The sequence below is a fragment of the Malaclemys terrapin genome, chromosome 19 (genome assembly GCF_027887155.1).
Source record: "Malaclemys terrapin pileata isolate rMalTer1 chromosome 19, rMalTer1.hap1, whole genome shotgun sequence".
Taxonomy (NCBI): Eukaryota; Metazoa; Chordata; order Testudines; family Emydidae; genus Malaclemys; species Malaclemys terrapin.
In genome coordinates, this window is record NC_071523.1 from 1,509,505 (window position 1) to 1,530,414 (window position 20,910).

Here is a 20,910-nt window from a genome sequence, read left to right on the forward strand (position 1 = left end):
GCCTTCTGGATTCACTCAGCATGGCTTCTTTCACAACTATGAAGTATTTAGTACTACAGGAATGTTTCCATGCCTCCTTAACTTTGCCTCTGCAATACAACTAATGGTAGATGAGATCCATATGCCTAAGTATCAGATCAAGATTATTCAATTTAAGCTGCTGTCTCTGATATTAATTTGGGAACGGTGAATAGTCAACAATCAGAAAATCAGTTTGGACTGCGCTTAAGTGTTTACACATATAGTGCTTCTTATTAGAGGAATCTGTATGATTGTTCTGCTACAGTTTAAATATCCTGAGACCCATGTGAAACTTCTTTTTTTTTTTACTCTACTACAAAAATAAAGCCAGTAGGAAAGTTATCTATTGATCCTGCCATCAAACTGTCAACTCCCCACTTTATGGAACGTTCAACTCCTAGGAAAAAAGTTTCAAACTGTGTAATTCTCAGAAACGCTAGAAAAAGAAGATACAAATTTTACAGAAGATATCTGAATCGATCAATGTAAAAAAATGCTTTATGCAATACATTAAAATACGAGAAGATAGACCATGTGTATGCACTTTAATAAGGCTTCAACAGCTCAAATGACAATTTTAGTCCAATATGTTTGCAAATACAGACAAAACGGTTAATGTGCCTTTGATCACATCTTGTACCTGTTTCCCCTGCACAGCTGTAAGAAACAGCAATACCAAGGCCATTAGGTACATCTATACATTACCTCTGTAATTGTGTCTACTTATACATCATGGTTTACAGTTCTTCCCTGTGAAGTTTAAGAGACTTAGTTTTGGAACATTGTAATCTCAAGGAAGAGACTCTAGTAACAAAAAAACAAAAATAAAAAACAAAACGGCCTCCCGCCCCCCTCCCCCCAAAAACCAGCAAATTGAAAAAAATATCAAATTTCCAGGGGCTATGTACAAGAGTGAGTGCTTCAGTCTAAAAAGAAGAATAAAATCTCTTTCAGGCAAACATGCCTGTTTTCAAGGGAAGTAGAGTTGCTTAATCAAGCACTAACAATAGCATATTGAACTTTTACTGAAGTCTTTACCTTGGGAAAGAATAAATTGCTCAGCTGCACTGTTTCATCTCTCTAAGATCCAGCCCTTTTATTGGATCCAAACCCTGTATCTTGAAGTACAAAATCAAGATACATTAGAAATAATCTCAGTTTTAAGTCCCCTTTTCTGAATCATTTCCAAGCCATTATTTATGGCTTGGCAACTGCTCCAAATAGGATATTTTATATCAATTGTTTTGCCACTCTCACTGGTCCAGACCTGCTGCCTGAATTCCCTACCACCTTCCCTAAATGGTTTCGGAGGGAGGGAGGAAAAAGATGGATTAAAACAGTATAGAGAAAAAGAACAAAGGTTAAATCATTTTATGAAGGAGAGCTATAACTATTCTGATAAAAGGTAAATGTTAAAAAGAACACTATCAAGGTTACTGGGCCCATGTTTTTATATACCCTCCACACCCGACCCCTTAAATCTGCCTGCAATGCTCATGGGATTGTTAAATACAGTAGTTCTGCTCTAAACAGCCAATTTAAAAACAATAATAAAACACTGCCGAAGCCCAAACTCAGCAAGAGGCTATTTTGCTAAGGGAGCACAGTTGAGCATGAAGCTACCAGGAAATATTTAACTTTAATAATAAAGATACCTTGACAGTGTCCTTTTAAATATTTTAGTGGTAAGCTATTTCCAGCTAATATTTAATAGGGTCAGGAAGAGATCCTCTCTGGGAATTACAGATGGTAAAAGAAAAATTAGCGCATTCCTGAAAACAAAAGGAAAAATCTCTTCACATGAAAAATGTGCCCCAAGTATGACACCTCACCCCCTTCAGTATCTGATTCTGATGTTCTAGTGAAGATTAATTCAACATTCCTGAATTGATCAGTGGAGTGGAAATGGATTTCTGGCTCTTGGCAGTAGCATACTGGAGAAGATGTTATCAAAAGTTGTTAAAATATCCAACATTTCTAAAAACACATTTCACAGAGAAAGACCATGTGATTATTAAAGTTAGGATCATCTTCATATTTGAAAGTGAAACTGCAAAAGGATGGGTGTGTGATAGAGCCTCCAGAGACAGCAGAGAAGGCAGCTCCTTATCCCCCTTATCTCTGTGTTGAAGAGCCATTGTCTTGCCTGTGAAAGCCTTCCATCAGTTTACATTTTGGGGTACATATATGAAGTCTGAAAAAGCTAGTCATTCTTCACAATTAACAAATTCTTCACTTCCATGCTGTACTGAATGAGTAAGAGTGGATCAAAGACAGGATATCTGTAAGCAGGTTTATCTCTAAAGAATTACTTTAGGACAGATCAAGATGTTTTTGATCTACTGTAATACTATTTCTTTATGGACAGATGACTGTGGTATGAAATCAGAGCAAGGAAACAATAGAATGCCTCTCCCTTCCTCAGCTAGAAATTTCTGTCTGTAAACATGATATATTGTTACTGCTACTATACTTTTACTTCTGTTTTATTAAATATAAAATCTGAATCGCTCTCTTGAAGTCAGGATGTCCCTTCAGTGCAATCTGCTTTGACATAAGGCATTTGGGGCAGTCATTTCAGAATGGGTTTCTGCCTTCTGGAAGAGTCAAGCAACTGTTTAGTCCTATATCCACCTTTGCTTTAATGCCCTACCATGTCAAAATCCTCTTCCTTTCTGGTCATTTCTCTGCTGCCAGAGGTTATAAAAAAACATTAGTGTCCAAGAAGACCAGTCCCTGTAAGTGAGAAAGCAAGAAAGAAGATTACACACATTCAAGATGAAATTAAGGTAGGTTCAAATAAATGGAGAAGAAATAAGTGTCTTACCTTTAAATCCTTCTTCAGGCATACAAACTGAAAAGGAAAGATACCACATCAGAACCCTCTAATGACAACATGACTTCTAAGAGAAGAATCAGGTGTCTGAATTATAGCATATTGCAAGCTTCAACAACTTTCAAGTGCTGGCTACAGGGAAACCTTGAATACTTCTGTCTTTTGCTAATTTCTCCTACCTTTCTACACGGTGACTTCAGCTCCACAAATAAGCCTCTCTTATGCTTAACATTTTCTGTCCCAAATGCAGTACTACATGACCATAAATAATTTTTGTTGAAGCAACCAACCAGGAAAGAGTACAGTGTTAATAATGTGTTTTCACAAAGAAGAATGTTTCTAGAGTGTAATTATGAAGTCCTCTTTACCTTGCATAACATCATCCATTGCTGCATAATCTGCAATTGGTTCATCAGCCTGTAAAACAAACCAAACACAGAACTATAAAACAACATGAATACTAGAAGTTTACCAGTTCTGTTAGCTAAGCAAGAGACCCTGGCAGATGTGCATTTAAACAGACTGGAGAAGAAAAGAAATATCTGCTGTCAAAGAAGTTTTTCCAGTGGGGATTGGGGGACAATAAAAAGAGGACTGGTAGCACTTCTGAGGCTTTAGGATCCCCAGTTCAGTAACGCATCTCTGTTTAGGAAGGGCTGTTTAAGTTACCATGCTTTAGTCCCACTGAAGTCAACTAAGCATATGCCAACTGGGGCCATTGTATTTTGTTGTGCTGCAAGCTTACGAAGGCATGTACATGCACAGATATGGAAGCACTTACTGTCCTTTGCCCAACTGGCACCTGTTAAACTTACAAGTGCACAAGTTACTAGTGACACTAGTTAAGGCATTAGTTGCCTTCACCATCAACAACGGCTCTTTATAGAATTTAAGATTTTTCTTCCCTCAAAAAGGAGGACAGGAAATTAAGTATGAAGAACTATACAGAGATTACACAGTTCAGTGCTCAAAAATCTAAGTGTGAAAGTTGAGTGCAAAACCTTAATTCTGATGGCCTTGTGCTTATGTGCTACAGCAGCTTTCACATTCATTACACGTATACCTTCAGTTGTAGAAAAAATGTTAACTTCTCAGATACCGTACATCAGACAATTAAAGACAATGCATGCATCCTAGGAAGAGTGTTCAAATTGCAACATTTCCTGACTCAAATGCTTTACTGAATAATCTCAATATTGTATTAGTGTAATTCTAAATTGATATCATTTCTGTTGCAAGTCAGCATTTCCTTTCAGCAGCCCACCACAATACTCACGTTACCTTCAATAAAATGACTGACTCTGGAATGACTCCAAGGGCGCCAAGTGTTGCAGTGTCATCATTTAGTATCTTCCCATCGATTGACAAATTCTGGTCAAACGGAGCAACTGAAAATGCGTGCATGATCTGTGCCAACACAATAAAACACCGATTTTGTGCAAAAGCAAAATATAAATCCTACACACACCAATAATACTGTCAAAAAACATGCGTCTTAGGACAGCATACAAAACAGAGCCACTGATTAGTATATCATTGTAGATGCCACTGCCCCACCCCTTCTATGTCGTCACAGAGAACCACTGAGCAGTGCTTTGCAAGAGCCCCCTTGTGCACTGTCGCCATCTGGTGCAGAAATGTGACAGTTCTACTGTATTTAGAGCCTTCCTCATCCATGAAGTGGGAAACAAGATTTGGCTGTGAGTTACCATGACAGATCTTGGAGTATTTTTATAAGTTCTTACATAGGAAAATCTAAAATAATGGCAACAGCTAGGAGTACGAGACGTCTAGATTTACTTCCTTGTCACCAGTGTGCGTGCACACATGACAGCAGAGGTGAACACTGTTTTTTAGGAACAAAGGAAGTTCCTCACCTGTATTTTCAGCTCTTTCAATGTCTGGTTGGCAGAAACAAGTAGTGCCTTTTCCCCTCTGACTTTTCTGTGTCGCGTGCTCCGTCTGATGCCTTGCTTTTGATAAACAATGTAGTTCTGGTGGGATATCTTCTGTCGTTTCGCACCACCATTAGTCTAGGAACAAGGGTCAGAAATAGGAAGTTTGCTTACTGAATTCATGGACAATGCAAATTCTTCAATCTGCCTCTTGCCCAGGTGGCCTTGTAAATAAGCTATTTAAGCAAGAGAAGCCACAAAATATTAAAGTACATCTGTAATAATCAACTGACGCACACAGGCATCAGAGAGGTTGCAAATACTGAAGGACTTGCTCAAAGATATCCACATTTCCATTTTTAACTTGAGAACAGAATGGAGTACTGAACCACTTTTCAACATGTGTTAAATATTTAATGCTGTAGTAACCACTTCTCTCCAAAAAGAGTACAGGAAGGAAGAAACAGCCAAAGTCAGGAGTAAGACAACAGTATGTGTTACCACCACTTGAAGGAAATACCTCAGTATTAATATGGGTACCAAGAAGAGCATGCATCAGTGTTAGGACAGATGTACTAGGACTAGGAAAGTTTAAGAATTCTAAGCCCAAATTTTCATAGATTCCAAACATATGAAAGTCTTCTAAGTTTCTTTTCAAGAAGGTAAGTTAAGTGAGGTAATATCTTTTATTGGATCAACTTCTGGTGGTGAAAGGTACAAACTTTCAAATTACACAGAACTCTTCTTCACTTACTTCGTGACTGATATACTGGGACCAACATGGCTACAATGCTTTTAAAGATGACTTAAAATCCACCATTTTTGTGGGGTTCACAAAAACTACATGTTCAATAATTTAATAAAACCTTGAACCTGGAGAGCACCTTCTATCAGAGCTTTAAAGTGTGCTTTACATTAATACATTTTCACAATATCCCGTAAAATGTACTAACAAGGAAACTAATCGAAACAATAGCAGCTCCACGACCATAAGAGACACACAAGAGCAAAGAGCAATTGGTTTGTCAAATGGAACAAAAGGGTAAGGAAATTTAAATTTTAAGAAGGTATTACAACAATAGCTTCTTTATTTTAAGCTTGATATATTTCTGGTTTCAAGGGCTAACGGTAAAAACAAGAAGGTTGCTGTACTGTCAGCGCTGGACACTTTGCTATCTAGAGGGAAAAACTCAAAATTGCAAACCTTGCAGCTTTTTAGATCTTTACCTGATTAAAATCTGGATCCTGTTCCCCTTCTGGTTTGGCTTCCTCCCTTTCCTCTTCAGCTTCTGAACTGCTCACATTCAGTTCTGGAGCAGCTTCCTTCATTACCTGAAGTTACACAAATCACATACTGCGCAACTCTGTTCCAAAAGCACAAACTCAGGTTGTCCCAAGCCTTTTTGCAAGCTGCTTTTAGAGCGTTTTTAAGGGTGCTACCTTCATAAAATGAGCTTAAATAGGGCACAAGGACAAGTAATCATAGGGGATAAAACGCCAACTGCACTGTGAAGCCCTAACCTAGGCAGATACTTGGAGTGCATCAACCTAGGACATAAACTAGAGTTTTGTCTCTTACAGCTTGGTAACATACATATAGCTTGTAAATGATCTTTTAATGGATTCTGGCTAAAATGGGAGAAACCATCTGCTGCTCAGGAACTCTTTCCCCTTCAGCCAGCTCTTTCTCCGACCCAACCTCAGTGTGCTGAGAGAGCTGTAACTAAGAGAAACTAATATTCGCCATAAACGACGCATACACGTCAGCCGTGTGGTTGCATTTAGCAGATTGACAGAAGTACTCATTAGTTATTTATTGGTCTGTCTGCAGTTAATTTGTAAGTAAGCTACAGATAAATAATTTATACATATCTATCCCTATGTTACTTCAGGATAAATGTACCTACCCTACACTAACGTACGTATTTACACATGTGCTAGGCTCCTCAGATAGTGTCGGAGGCTGGAATTTTCAAGGGAAAATATGGAAGTTAGGCATACTCCCACCTGAATGCCTCAGCGCATGCTAACCCATATAGGTCTATGCTTCTCCATACATGTATTTTGCAATTAAAGAAACCGGCACATCATCTAAACATTGAGCATGAACTGCAGCATTCTCAAAGTTATTAGCAGTTTATCAAAGTTCTCACATGGCTGCAAGGTGAAGAGACAAACTGCCCATCTTCCACCCTAAATTTACATATATATCTTTAACTAAATTTATACTAGTTATTGCTAAGTACCTATATCTGCCCTGAACTGAAGGCAAGTGTAGTGATGAATAAAGCTTAATTGATTTACAAAGCCAAATAAATCTGTGTTGCAGAAAGTTATTAGTTAAAATACCCACTGTTTATTGAGTAGTTACTCCCAGGAACACCATAAACCTTGGTGCGATGACACCAAATGTTAATGGGCAGTAACATTTTGGTACTAATGATTTTTCTCATCAATTTAAGACTTTTATATATGTGATCATGTACAAGGGCATTAAAAAAAAAAAAAAAAAAAACTTTCCTGAGTAGAGGTCCAGTAGATTAAAAATCTCATCTAGAAATAATTTGCAAGGTCCCACCAGTTCTACCTACATGCAGATTCTATCTAGTACTCAAAATCTGCTCACCTCTGGCAGAGACAGAGCAAATTTCTGTGTCTGAGAACTATGACTTTCAGCAACTCGCAGGCCATCAGAGCCCTAGCTGCTTCTGTTAGCTCTTATACTCATTATTTAAAGCTAGATTTAAACATGCAAGGAGCTGAGCCACTCAACTATTATTGACGTCACTGGGCACTGAGGGTGCTCAGCACCCTTCAGAAGGCAGAGCCTCTCCCAGGATCTGGCCCTGACCCAAAAGAAAACAATTCTTACTGTTCCATTTATTTTCCTCTGAAACTGATAGCAGATGGGATAAAATGAACAACAGTTATTTCACCTTCTTCGCCCACAGGGGCTAGCTTGTACACTTACAGCTACTAGTGTAATCCCCACATGGCTAGTGGAACAGTGGACTGAGCCTCTCACTGCTTCTCAATGACCGGTCCGCGGACTGGCGCCAGTCCCCGAGATCTCCCTGACACAGTTTAGGAAGGCAGCAAGCCAGTGCCTGGTATCAAAAAGGTTGAGAAACACTGCTCTAGAGGGTCCTACCCTATGGACTACATACAACAATAATGGCTACTAGAGCCCTACGACATCATTTCCCACCATGCCTGCAGTCAGGCATGGAGACAGAATGCACTAGAAACGCCTACTGAGGCCAAAAGGGAGGCTTCCACATGGGGTGATCTGGACAGGCAATTTACTGGGGCTGCTCAGGGAGTCTCTGATTAACCCCCGCTCCCCAAAGGGAGCTTTTGATCTATTGTGGGATTCAGTGCGTAGGTCAGGCAATTCCACCCTACAGAGACCAGTGTCCAAAGTGGCAGAAATATGACCTGACACCACTGACTGAGCCAACTGAGACCTCCACAGGACTCCAGATCAGGGAGCCAGCAGAGGACCCTGCCCCACAATAAGATGATACAATAAAAGGGCCCACTCTTAAAGTGGCCAAAGCTCTCAGCACTTATCTCTGGACTCATACCCAGCATACATTCTACCTGGGCAGGTGCCACGGAAGGAGATGGGGGTTAGGAAGAGTTGAGAGGGTTGGGAGGTGGGAAATGGTTGGTTCTGGTCAGTATGTTTTAATTAACCCTAACCCTTTCCCTTCCCCAGATCCAATTTTCCTATTCACAGCGAAGTCCTCTGTTATACTGTTATTTTAGGGTTTGTCATTCCTTTACTGGGGTTTTTGTTTATATATTTTATTGTATCTTGTGTACTGGCTTTTATACTCCTTGCAGGCAGGGGTAGAATTATTCATTTTCCCAAGGGACAGCACCTCTTGAGTCTCAGGCATCACAAAAAAGAACTCAGGACCCAAACCCAGGTGAGGAGAGGGGAGATGCCTCTCCACGCTGCTAGCACCCGAGAAGACACTCGAGCCACACCTTGAGAGAAAGGTTACCCTACGTAGGCCTAACATGCTTTAGAAGAGTTACTGGCTAGTTTGTCTCTAACAAAATAGAATAAAATGTCACAAACTGAACATAATACACTGTGCAGCCACTTCACAAGAGCCTGAGTTCACAAATCTCCTGACAGCTGAAAAGTTAAACATGTTTCAGGGAGCTGTCGGTAGCCAGCTGTTTGCCTTTCCCAGCACTATCACTCCCCTTGAATCCTCAAACCACACTCCCAATCTGAACAGCATGATGAAGCAGGGCTACATTTAGCCCAACTCATGGGCTGATGGGCCTCAGTGAAATCTGTCCCTCCTATCCACTATGCCCTCTGAAAAACTCCTAGTACAACAAAATCCTGTGACCGTCCCACACTGAAGTGCCTCTATCGTGCTACCATCATCTGGTTCTTGTCAGCTTATCTGAGGAGTTTTCCTATAATGAGTCTTGGTTTCTCACCCAGAACTATAGAGCATTAAAACACACCTAAAAGAAGACTGGAAGCTTACTGTAAGAACCTTCAGGTATTTGTAAAGCAAGTTCTAGGGCATCATTTACCCTGTAAAATGCTGTTTAGGTTTTTGGTATAGTAAATTTATAACCTAACCTTGTGTTTGATTTTTAAAAAGCATCTTGACTCACCAGTAGCGAGCACTGGAAAAAAAATATATCAAACATCCAAATCTACTGTAATGAAAGTTTAATATTTAGGAGGACATTTTGGTTTGGTTTAAAATCAGTAGTTTGAAGAGTTACAATAGCATTGGTGCTTTTTCCAAGGGTTTCTAATAAGAAAGCAAGCAGATTGCTTCAAACCGTCTCTAGTATCATCAAAAGTCAGGTATGCTGAAGAGGTATCCTCAACCTAGCAGCTCCCACTGAGAGCCCCATTTGCAGAATGGAGGCACAGAAACATGCTGAATAATTTCTCATGTGGCACAGGAATCCTCTTTTCTAATATATATTAATTGATAACTATTTTTAGAGCTATCTTGGCTACTACTCAGTACAGTTTACCTTTAACAAAATTCAGTGAAGATTAGCAGTGAGGGATCAGTACCTTTTTATTATCCACCACTTTATGTACATAGATGGTGGCCTGGGTGTACTCACGCAGGTCCCTCTGCTGCTGGCACAACAATCCTTCTCTGCATTCTGGACACAGCTCTAGAAGGATAAACAAGGAAAATATGGTTAAAATGCGAACAGATATTTTGGTGACAGTGACATTACACAAGGCACTGCTACAAATATTCACCACCTTCATGATTAAATTGAGAGTAGCTTGCACAATGGGAGTATATTTTCCAAACTCTGTAGCTGTTATTAAGGGTAGGTCTACACTTACCCGGTAGTTCGGCAGCAAGCAAACTGAACTTCTGGGTTCGACTTATCGCGTCTTGTCTGGATGAGAAGTTGAACCCGGAAGTGCTCGCCGTCGACTGCGGTACTCCAGCTCGGTGAGAGGAGTACGCGAAGTCGACAGGGGAGCCTGCCTGCCACGTCTGGACCGAGGTAAGTTTGAACTAAGGTACTTCGAACTTCAGCTACGTTATTCAGGTAGCTGAAGTTGCGTACCTTAGTTCGAATTGGGGGGTTAGTGTAGACCTGCCCTGAGAAACTGGCATCTCTCTTTTCCACTCCTCCCTTAACTTCTGACTACGTATGCTAAAATGGCAGCTCCCTCTCCAAACCCCACAAGGGAGCCAGTACCAGTTGGAAAAGCTATTCTACAGACACTGGTGAAGAGAAGACTCACTTACTGGGCTCAGAATCGAAAAGCGTGCTCTCAGGGCTCGTCTCAGCAGTTTGCATTCTGAGGATTTTGATAACGTGATCCACAACAAACAGTTTTTGTATTGCCTCCCACTCACTGGGCCATATTAGAGCTATACTGTGCAAAGAAACACAACATGCTTCATGACATAGAAAAAACAAACCACAAGTATTCAATTACAGCTGTGTAGCTTAGTCATCATTAAAGGAAACTCTGTGCACAAGCCTTACAAGTGCACTGGGCTCTAGGTTTCAGAACCTTTTAAATGTTAACAAAAATAGTCTCTCTACCACCTAAAGCAAAACTATGCAGGGAGGAAGGATTGAGATGGAAGAAAAAGTATGAAAGTGGAAGATGTGTTACATTTGGCTCTGTGCCACTGAAGAAGCAATCCCACAAAGCATGAAATCCATTGATGGTATCTAATACTTTGAAGATAAGTCTTGTGGAAATCAACTTTGAGAAGATTTGCATCCATTCTGATGGTAAAGGTAAGGAAGTGAGTTTCCAGTGTCAAATAATACTCTCACCTGAGCTCATTCAATTCCTAATATTAAACTTTACTTTACTGATCATATTTCTTTCGTCAACGCTAGCCTTGCTTCTGCAGAGCACTTATCACTGAACATGTACGGTACTTTCCGCGTGAAGATTTATCTAAAGGTGTAAAGGGGTTTTCACATCAAGGTAATTCAAAAACAGATATCTCAGAGGGAAATGTTACAATTAAAGAGATCAACAGTACTGTTCTCGCGAGTTATTTGATTCACATATTTCTGGAGGCGGAGAGAGAAATACCTGACAAAGGAAGACAAGTGAACAGAAGAAACTCACAGTTTAGAGTCTTCTTTGGTCATGGAAGCAAATGTGAACATGAGGCCCCCATGTGGGCAGAGAAGAGCACTGTTTCCTACTGATGATACAGGACTGCATCTTGTAGGCCTCCTGCTCAAACAGGAGAAGGGAAAACAAATGTGTACTTAGCACGGTTAGACAGAGCGAAGTGAATTTTTCTGGCAGATAAGTACATTTACCAAAAAAATACACATATGGGCATGGAAACTACTCATGAACGTGGGTCAAATCTGGCAAATTATTTCAGATGAAAACAGCCTGCGGTTTTTTTAAATGTTTTGAATGGACATTGTTTTGAAAAGGCTGATTTGAAACAACATTCAATATGTTCTTTTGTTTGACCCAAACAATTTTCATTTTGGTTTTTCATTTTGGTGAGAAAAACTGATTCAAAACTAGCATAATTTTTTTTTTTTGGGGGGGGGGGGGGGGGGTTCACTGAGCTCTAGTTAGACATCACACAGTTATGCTATCTCCTTAACAAGAAATCAAAAGTCAGCAAATAGCACTGAGAAGAGAGATAAGTAGGGTATTTAAATTTGTGATTTTATAGAAAAGTAGCCAAAATTCAGTAGTATTAGACTGCTAGGCTCAGGGAATCATGCGTTTTTTTTTTATCTTGGGATGTTACTCTTGTATCTAGCACTGAAGGGAGATTATCTCCTATTAACGACAGACTACAGAAGCAGGACTGAGTTATGTCCTTTGACCAGGATATAGCTTTAGTCATGAGAACAAACTAATCAATCTGCTATCTAACTTGACCTTCTCCTCGAGACAGAGTAAACATGAACATTCGCTGTTTTTCAGAACCTATAATAACCAATACCAGCTTAAAAATCCCAGTGCTTCCTTATTTCTACGTCAGTCACTACACAGCAAGATATTTTAATTTTAGCACAATTCTACACTGCACCATACAAACATCATCCAAAAATCAAATGACTACATATAAACCTAAAAGGAATAAAAGGAGTTCAGTGAAGATTTAAAATATGAACCAATTTACCTTACAAATTTCCTCCATTCTTCTACAAAAAACTGTGATACAATGTAGAGCTCATCTGTCTCCTGGAAAAACAGACTTCATTTAAATTAACCTAACAATGGAGATAGAAAAAACCTAAGTTTTCACTGTCTTGGTTATACTTGCTCCTTTTCAAGATCCTAACATTCTTTACAATAACTCCATTCAAGTGTGACTTCTGAAAGCCAACTACAATAATTTGAGATCAAGTACCAAGAACAGAGTACACAGTGAACCCTTGTGTTACTGCTTATATTATATTAGAAAGCTAATTCAGTTTTGTACCCAATTATCTTCAATCCATTGTATAAATCATTTCTACTGAACTCCAGCAAGCCTTATGGCATACACAACCTGTGATTAACCAGAGCATATTATACTATATATAGAGTTGCAGACTTTTCTGCTTCGATGGGCAGATCTCGTTGCACACAAAAGGGGCTCCTGGCATTCTTCCATTCCCCACCCCCAAGTTCCCTGTGTGCCAGCCTCCCATTCCCATTATTTCAGGGACTCCCTATAACCCCCAGCCCAACACACATGCCAGGGGCATTGTCCCCCTTATTTCTCCCCTCTGCCCATACCAGGATCCCCCCGTTCTCTCTGCCCCATGCCACTGTGTATCCCCCATACCATTATCCTTCATTTTCTCCTTCGGGGCTGTATGTCCCCATTCCTCTGTCCCCTCATGCCAGAGCACCCTATTCTCCCTCCATCCCAGGGTCTCTGTGTGCATCCTTATTTCCTCCACCATTCTTAAGTCATTCAGGGCATCAACATGTTGAACTCTATTGGGGGGAGGGGCAGAGTTGGGATGGGGATGGAGTTATGCAGCAATGTTGTAATGTCAGCCATGAACTGGTTCTTTGATCTACAGAAAATTACAGAGAACACTGAACTTGCTGGATGTGTTAATGAGAAGCCAGGGCTGTCATCCCGTCATTTCCCCTTTCTGGTTTTCACCAAAATCAACAGGGTTCTGCCCACTGATGTTAGAACAGTCCCTGAAATTTTGGAATTGATTCGATGTGGTGTTCAAAAGTTGCATTCAAACAGAGAAATATTAATGTGTATAAAACACTCCTCTTGCTGCTACCACAATACCCCCACACACGCTCAGTGAGGTGACAGTGAAAACAGCTTTGCTACTCCTATCAAGACTGGCTCCAAACATTCACAACCCCTACCCTACCTGTGACTTGTTTGCTGCTTAAAGGCACTCCACCCCCTCTCTAGAGTTTTTGCCTGCTGCTGGAAGAAAGACACACCAAGTGTATAGCAAAACAAACACCCTTCCCCCTCCAGTAGAGTTCAGAAAGGAATTCTCCAGCACCGCATCAACAGCTAGTGCTCTAAACCCAGTCCTATGGTGCAGAAAATTAATTAGTACCGCTTCCATGTGAAATTGTTCGAAGGTGCTGCTCTTACTGCTGGCTCAGTACCATGGGAGCAGCAGGTGTAGGTAATATAACTATTGTCCAGTTATTTTCTTCTACAATGTATTGAGGAGAGCAAGGACCAAATGCTGCCCTCAGACGAGGATGTACTTCTCAGGACAGAAAAAAATTTAAGATATATTCCAATAAACAAATTAACCGATAAAGTATCACCCTAACACCAAAGAGCAAGCCACTGTGGCACTAATTATATCAGCAATTGGTTGATAAAAAGGAAATTCCTTTCTTTGGTAAATTTAAGACTCGCCTTGCAAAACAAGAACAGTGGAAACAGCTCCTCTTTTGAAAGAAAGAACAAAAAAAGGTAAAAAAACTTATTGGATTGTGGGCTGCCATTTCTACTCTTACTTCTTCCCCCTGAGCTGGGTTGTTCTAGCCTGCTCCCACATACGGCCCCAAAGAGCTTTTCAGCATACAACTTTTCACAGCAGCCTTTCCCCATCCAGACATACACAAACATCTCCTCTCTGGAAAGCTAGCACCACATAGGATGCTGGAGGAAAGATGGATGATTACAGATAGGGTCAAGAAGTGGTGGATGTGGGAGCAAAAGGTAGGGGATAAAATCCAGGTAGGAGGCCTGGAGACGCATGGGGGGGAGGGGTGGAAGGGGGAGAAGGGGAGGGGACATTGAGAAGCTAGCTGGGATTCAAGATTAGGCTGAAAGAGTGGTTTATTGATGTTCGAGTGACATTTGGATGGAAGGGGAAAAACACTAAATTTCTCTCTGATCAAGTATCAACCTCCATGCAATAAGGTCAGCTCCAATGTCAACTTAGGACTCAGGAGATCCAGGTTCAGTTCCCTGCTCTATCCCAGACACCACTGAGCACATCTCGCAGGCACAGAGAGACTTAGTTCCCCATCTGTACAATGGGGATAATGGCCCTGGTCAGCTTCGCAGAGGGGTTGCAAGAACAATTCAAGTTTGTGAGGTACTCAAAACACTGCAGAAATAGGGCCAGGTCAATACTTAAGACACACAGACAGTACTGGAGGAAGTTTACTTTAACTAATATTTGCTATTCTTTGTCCTTTTAAAAGGACATTCTCTTGAAAGATACACACTTCTACAAATGCCAGTCAAAAGAGCACCCTGGAGTTCTTTATCCAAAGAGAGTATCCAAGTCAGTGCTTAAAGGAACATTTTTTCAATAAGCTTTACACCATGCTTGCATGGTCTAATATTTTGCTCAAGGATTACACACACAAATTCCCTTCTAATAGAATGTAAAATTCTGATCTATTATCAAACACAAGAGTACACCAATAGCCTTTTCCCAGATCTGGTAGACCATCAACCTTTCTTAGTCTTTGTACCTGAGGCCAGCTACCAAGACATGGTCTGGATTTGTCTTGGAACAGGTTCTGCAGAGCAGTCTTCTGCTCACTTGCCATCATCTTATGCAGGGCTTCATTTTCCTCTCCTTCTCTTTCCAGAATCTGTGTGAAAACAAAGAGTCCTTTTGGTCACTTGTGTTTGTTTTCAAAGGTGCTATTAAAAAGGTAAAAGCAGATTTTTTTCCTCCCATACATTTTAAGCCAGGTGAATGCCAACATGAAAGCTAGAGCTACCACCATACATGAACTGTGAAAGGCTTACAAAGCCATCAGATGTTCAGATACCTTGCACTGGGAACAGCATTCTTTGCTATTTGGAAATTCTGGGGCCTTTGGAAAATACTGCTTGAGCTTTTTCCAGGCTTCTTTAGAAACAACCCTCCTTTCATTTTCTGATATGCATAGGTCACCTGTATGGAGAAATCCAAGAAAGCATTTTTGTTCTGCACATACTCAGCAAAAGTTTCACAGCACTAAAACAGATTTAAGAGATTACTTGTATGAATACAGAAGTAGATTTTACACCCTTATAATCTGACACCTGTGTCAGCACTTCGAATAAAATGAAAAAAAGCAACTTATACAGAAGAGTCACCTTCAGCCTTTATTTCTATCCCATCAATGATTAAGTTTCCTCCTGGAGGTAGGATTTCAGTGCTTACTCACAGCAACAGTATGGTTTAAGAATTATAGCTACTTATTTTAAAAGCTAACCCAATACATTCTTAAAACAGCATTCCTATTGAAAAACAGAAAGATCTTAATCTACCGTGATTGCCCTTTGGATTTATAAAACCATGTGCCTGAGCCATAGGCACGGGAGCTATGGGTGCTACAGTACCCCCAGGTTTTACACAGGGCTCTTGGCTCCCTTACCCCCATCTGGTCCCCCCCTCCTGGAGACATGGTCATGCTCCTGGTCCCAGCTCTGGGAGGGGGGAGCATGGACAGGGTTAGGGGGCTTGCTTTCAGCTCCCCCACTATTAAAAGTGTCCCAGCACCACTGGCCTGAGCAGCAGATTCAAATGCAACAAAAGGAAAGGAAAGACAGAAATCCACGGAACAGGAAGAGAAATTAAGGGCAAGAACAGAACCAGGATAGAGGATACAAGCACACACAAGGGCTAATGTTTTCCCACTCATGCAGGGTCGCCCGGGGGGGGCGGGCAAGTGGGGCAGTTTGCCCCAGACCCCACAGGGGCCCCGCGAGCCCTGGCCTGGCGTCAATCCGGGTCTTTGGTGGCGGGGGGCCCTTCATTGCTGCCGAAGATGCGGAGCGACTGCAGGGCCCCCCACCACCGAAATGCCACCAAAGACCCGGACCACCGCCAGGTGAGTACAAACGCCGCACCTCCCCCACTTTGCCCCAGGCCCCCTGAATCCTCTGGGTGGCCCTGCACTCATGGGTGCTTCAAATTAGGTACCTAAAAAAGTGGTTTGATTTTCAAAGCTGCTGGGCACCCCACAACTTTTATTGACTTAAAAATGAAGCTGCATGTGCTACATACCTCTGGAAAAATAAGGCTACCATGATTTGCCTAAATATTGCTTTAGGTGCCTAACTTCAGGCACTGAAAATTTTGTCTAACATGTTCTCTCCATACATCCCATGACTACCCTTCTGAAAGTGTTACTGCATTTAAAACTCCACATTTCTGTAGCAATCGCTTCGAATGTGAAACTCCACAAGACACTCAAACACAGTCAGAATCCATAATTAAACATGGCAGATTCCGCTTTCCATAATGCCCATCTTGAAAAAAGTGAACTGCACAAACAGTGCACAAAAAGCTGTATGCCACTCCATCACTTGAGTCTTTTGATCAAGAGAGTGCCTTATTACATCCAGTTGGGTGGAATTAATTCTGTGCGAGAGGAAAAACTGAAGTGAGGTGTACCAAATATTATTAAAAACTGATGCCAATTACATATCATTTATCTTGAACTATTTTTCAGGAAACTGACAAAGAAAAAACTGACAATCAGTAAGATAACGAATTAAGAGAAAGCATTTATGAGTTATCCTGGTAACAGCTATGCCAAAAAGGTCACTGCGCTGCAATTCAGGCATCAAATTTATGTGCAAGACTCAACACGGTGGGAAAACATAGTATTTCATATATGAGAAACTATGCTACTTCATTGCTGACAGCCATAAGTTTTGCCTGACTTATAGTTGTAAAGGTGAGAGGTACAACACAACTGAGCCCTCACTATTTAACTACTGCTGCTGAGTCAAAAGCCCGGTGGTATTACAAGGTGTGGTAACAATGCTGATGCACAACAAAATGAGAATAATATTAATTTCAGTACAGAGGGTAAAGCAGTGAACTGCAAACAGCAAACAACCAAACACTAACATAGGAAAGAATGATGCTCAACCTTTAAAGTGGATATTAACCAACCGTGGGAAGAAAAAAAACTTGAAAAGTTGCTGTACTTGAGGGAGTAGAGGCTAGCTAAGAACTATTTAAAAGTTTCTTCTCTTTCTATAGTCTACCCCAGAATGAAATGGGTTTGTTAGCCACAAGATACAGAAAAACACACCGGGGAAACTCCTTGGCTCTATTTCTTTAGTATTAGAACAAGTCTTCAATGCCACTGACCTGTCATCGTCTCTCATTCTGACAAAGTCTGAACTCCTGCCAATTTCCCAAAGACAAAATAGCAACACTCCATTCCTGGATTTATTACAATAAATGAAGGTCAGACTGGATTGTTTTAAATAGCATTTAATGAAACAGTTGCTAAATTTGACCAATTATTAACCTAGGCTCACCATATGGGGAAAGCAGGACTGGGATGATTTCCAGAAACCATCAGGGACATGAAAACAAGACTGTGCAAGTAATTGCGCTAACATCATAAGATTTATGAAAACAGACCAATAAGCTACAGTGAGAGGTGGAAAATCTGATCAGAATGTACAAATGTTGTACCATCTGGAAGGCAAAGACCCTGACCATCTACTCCTGGGAGAATTGTGCGCCACTGCGCGTGCACAGAATTCACATCCCCCACAGATTCCTTTGCTTCTCTGCAGAAAAATGACTTTCTGGCTGGGAAGCAAAGGGAAGCGGAAAGAGCAGTCAAGCCCCACTCCCTAGCTGCGCAGGTACATTGTTTCAGGCACCGGGAGGAGAGGTAAATCACTGCAGGGCTGGGGAAATCCCAGCCAGTGGCTCCTACCCTAAGCCGGGATCAGCTACTAGTCCCAGCTGGGCTGGAGAGGACGGGACTTCCTCTTCCCCTGCAAGGACTGGCTGGGGCTGTGTCAGACCCACCCCCAGAAACCTCCCCGAGCTGCAGGAAGCTCGGCATCCTCCCCTGCTTCCTGCCCCCATCGCTCATCAGCTGTGCAGGGCAGAGGTCGCTGCACAGGGAGCTGCTCTCCCATCTGCTCAACCCCATGCATCTGGACCGCCTATGCTCAGACACCCATACCAAGCCTCACCCCGTACACCCGGAGCCTCCCTAGCCCTCCATACCTGAACCCCACCCCACTGAACCTCAACCCCAGCATCTGGAGCCCCCCTGCACCCATGCCACTCCCCACTGAGCTCCACACTCAACCCCCACCCCCCCTGCACCAACCTGAGTTTCCACATCCAGACCCCCATGCCACTGTCCCCCAACTAGCTGCACCCAGACCCCTACCCTACCAAGCCCCACTCCTCCAGACCCCGCCGCTGAGCCCCAACCACTTTCACCTGGAAACCCCTGCAGAGTCCCATTGCCCCTGCACCTGGAACCCCCCATCCCTAGATCCCCCACTGAGCCGTCTGCACACCCAGATTGTCCCACACAGAATCCTCTCACTTCACACTTGGATCCCACCCACTCTGAGCCCTTCCACACTTGGATCTTGCCTGGTTGAGCCTGCTTGCCCCACACCTGGTGCGCCTGGTGCTGAGGTGCAGGGCCCCAGGGTGTATCTGGGTCAGGCCCAGGCCTTGTGCTGTGTTAGGGTCAGGTGCAGCCTCACCACTGAGTCCGTGTCCTGGGGGTGGGGAGGTTGTAGAGCAGGGGTGGGCAAACTTTTTGGCCTGAGGGCCACATCGGGGAATAGAAATTGTATAGTGGACCATGAATGCTCACAAAATTGGGGTTGGGGTGCAGAAGGGGGCGAGGACTCTGGCTGGGGGTACAGGCTCCAGAGTGGAGCTGGGGGATGAGGAGTTTGGGGTGTAGGAGGGTGCTCTGGGCTGGGACTGAGGGGTTCAGAGGGGGATCAGGGCTGGGGTGCAGGAAAGAGTGCAGGTTCTGGATGGGGGTGAGGCTGGGGATGAGAGGTTTGGGGTGCAGGAGGATGCCCCGTGCTAGGATCGAGAGATTTGGAAAGCAGGAGGGGGATCAGGGCTGGGGTAGGGGGTTGGGGAATGGGGAGAGGCTCAGGGGTGCAGGCTCCAAGCAGCGCTTACCTCAAGTGGCTCCCGGAAGCAGTGGCATGTCCCTTATCCAGCTCCTATGCATGGAGCTGCCCCCGACCCTTGGAGCGGGGCCATGCCGCGGCTTCCGGGAGCTGAGTGGTGCGGCCCCCGACCCGGCTCCCCAGCAGGCGCTTGTAGGCCGGCTTAAAACGCCTCAGGGGCCAGACCCAGCCGGCAGGCCATAGTCTGCCCACCCCTACTGTAGGATGATCTCCCACCTTCATACAGCCATTGTGCTCCCCCACTGCCATGCTGGAGCCTCTGCATTTATTTATTGACAAATAAAGCTTGCAGAATTTTAAAATATTGTGCACAGAATTTTTAATTTTTTGGCACAGAATGCCCTCAGGAGTAACCACTGTCCCCTCTCATCATCTCTCTCTTCAGAGTAGATTCTGGTCATGAACATCAAAGATGGCCTAACCTGGTAATCAGACAAAAATTATTCAACGGGGTCAGGAAACTACCGGAGAGAAAGAAATTATAACAATCCTCTGGAATTAGAGATGAAAAAGGTTCCCAACATATGCATATAAGATGATGGTAGTGGAAATTCATAAGGGAAAAACCTTTATGATATTTTTGGATGCAAGCCAGACCTAACAGATCAAGCACTGGACTCTGAAGAAAGCACCATGAAGGAAGTAGTTTCCTCCTCTGCAAAATTAAGGGTCTATTACAGAGAAAAGAGATTAGCTGATACACTTAAATGGAAAATTTTGAACGCATAAGGCGAAAAGAGCATTTTACAAGAACAATCTGAGGTTAGCTCAGGATAACGAAACCTGAACTTTTGATGGTCCCAATATTTAATGTCATTTATTTTTTATGTGGACCAAAGTCACAGATCAATTTATAATGAAACTAGTAATTTTCTAGAGAAATATTTTCAAAATGCTTATTTTTATGGCGTTTCATCATTCTGCTCTGCAGTTTTATATTAGCCTTGTGGGACTGTCAATTACAATGCACAACAACAATGAAAAAGGGTTAAAAAAGTCATTTTAAACGTTCTACTTGAGAATACAGCTTTATTAATCCAAAAGTGTGCATCTCTTATTAGTTTTAGCGGTGGAGCTTGCATTGTTAATTCCTATCAACTGACAATAGTGCATACATGCTTGTCACATAGCCATTAATTGTCCCAAACAGACCTGAAGGCCTAATCGCTACAATTACATTACGATAATCCCTCCAAAACAGAGCAGTTATAGTCTATTAAAAGTGCCAATATTCTGCACAAAAAGGGAGACTTGAAGACAT

General features: G+C 42.3%; 1 protein-coding gene across 4 annotated transcripts in view; it reads right to left on the minus strand.

The window, feature by feature from the left end:
* Positions 1–501: 501 nt before the first annotated feature.
* USP48 (ubiquitin specific peptidase 48) overlaps positions 502–20,910 on the minus strand; it is a 54,414-nt gene continuing 34,005 nt past the window's right edge. For all 4 annotated transcript variants that reach the window (XM_054008980.1, XM_054008978.1, XM_054008979.1 and 1 more), the window contains 12 exons: positions 15,503–15,627; positions 15,197–15,319; positions 12,402–12,463; positions 11,372–11,482; positions 10,524–10,654; positions 9,821–9,927; positions 5,980–6,084; positions 4,735–4,890; positions 4,139–4,264; positions 3,226–3,274; positions 2,849–2,875; positions 502–2,757 (listed from right to left, as the gene is read on the minus strand). In XM_054008980.1, coding sequence (XP_053864955.1) covers positions 2,735–2,757; positions 2,849–2,875; positions 3,226–3,274; positions 4,139–4,264; positions 4,735–4,890; positions 5,980–6,084; positions 9,821–9,927; positions 10,524–10,654; positions 11,372–11,482; positions 12,402–12,463; positions 15,197–15,319; positions 15,503–15,627 — 1,145 coding nt within the window. In that variant the 3' untranslated portion in view covers positions 502–2,734. The remainder of the gene's footprint in view (positions 2,758–2,848; positions 2,876–3,225; positions 3,275–4,138; positions 4,265–4,734; positions 4,891–5,979; positions 6,085–9,820; positions 9,928–10,523; positions 10,655–11,371; positions 11,483–12,401; positions 12,464–15,196; positions 15,320–15,502; positions 15,628–20,910) is intronic.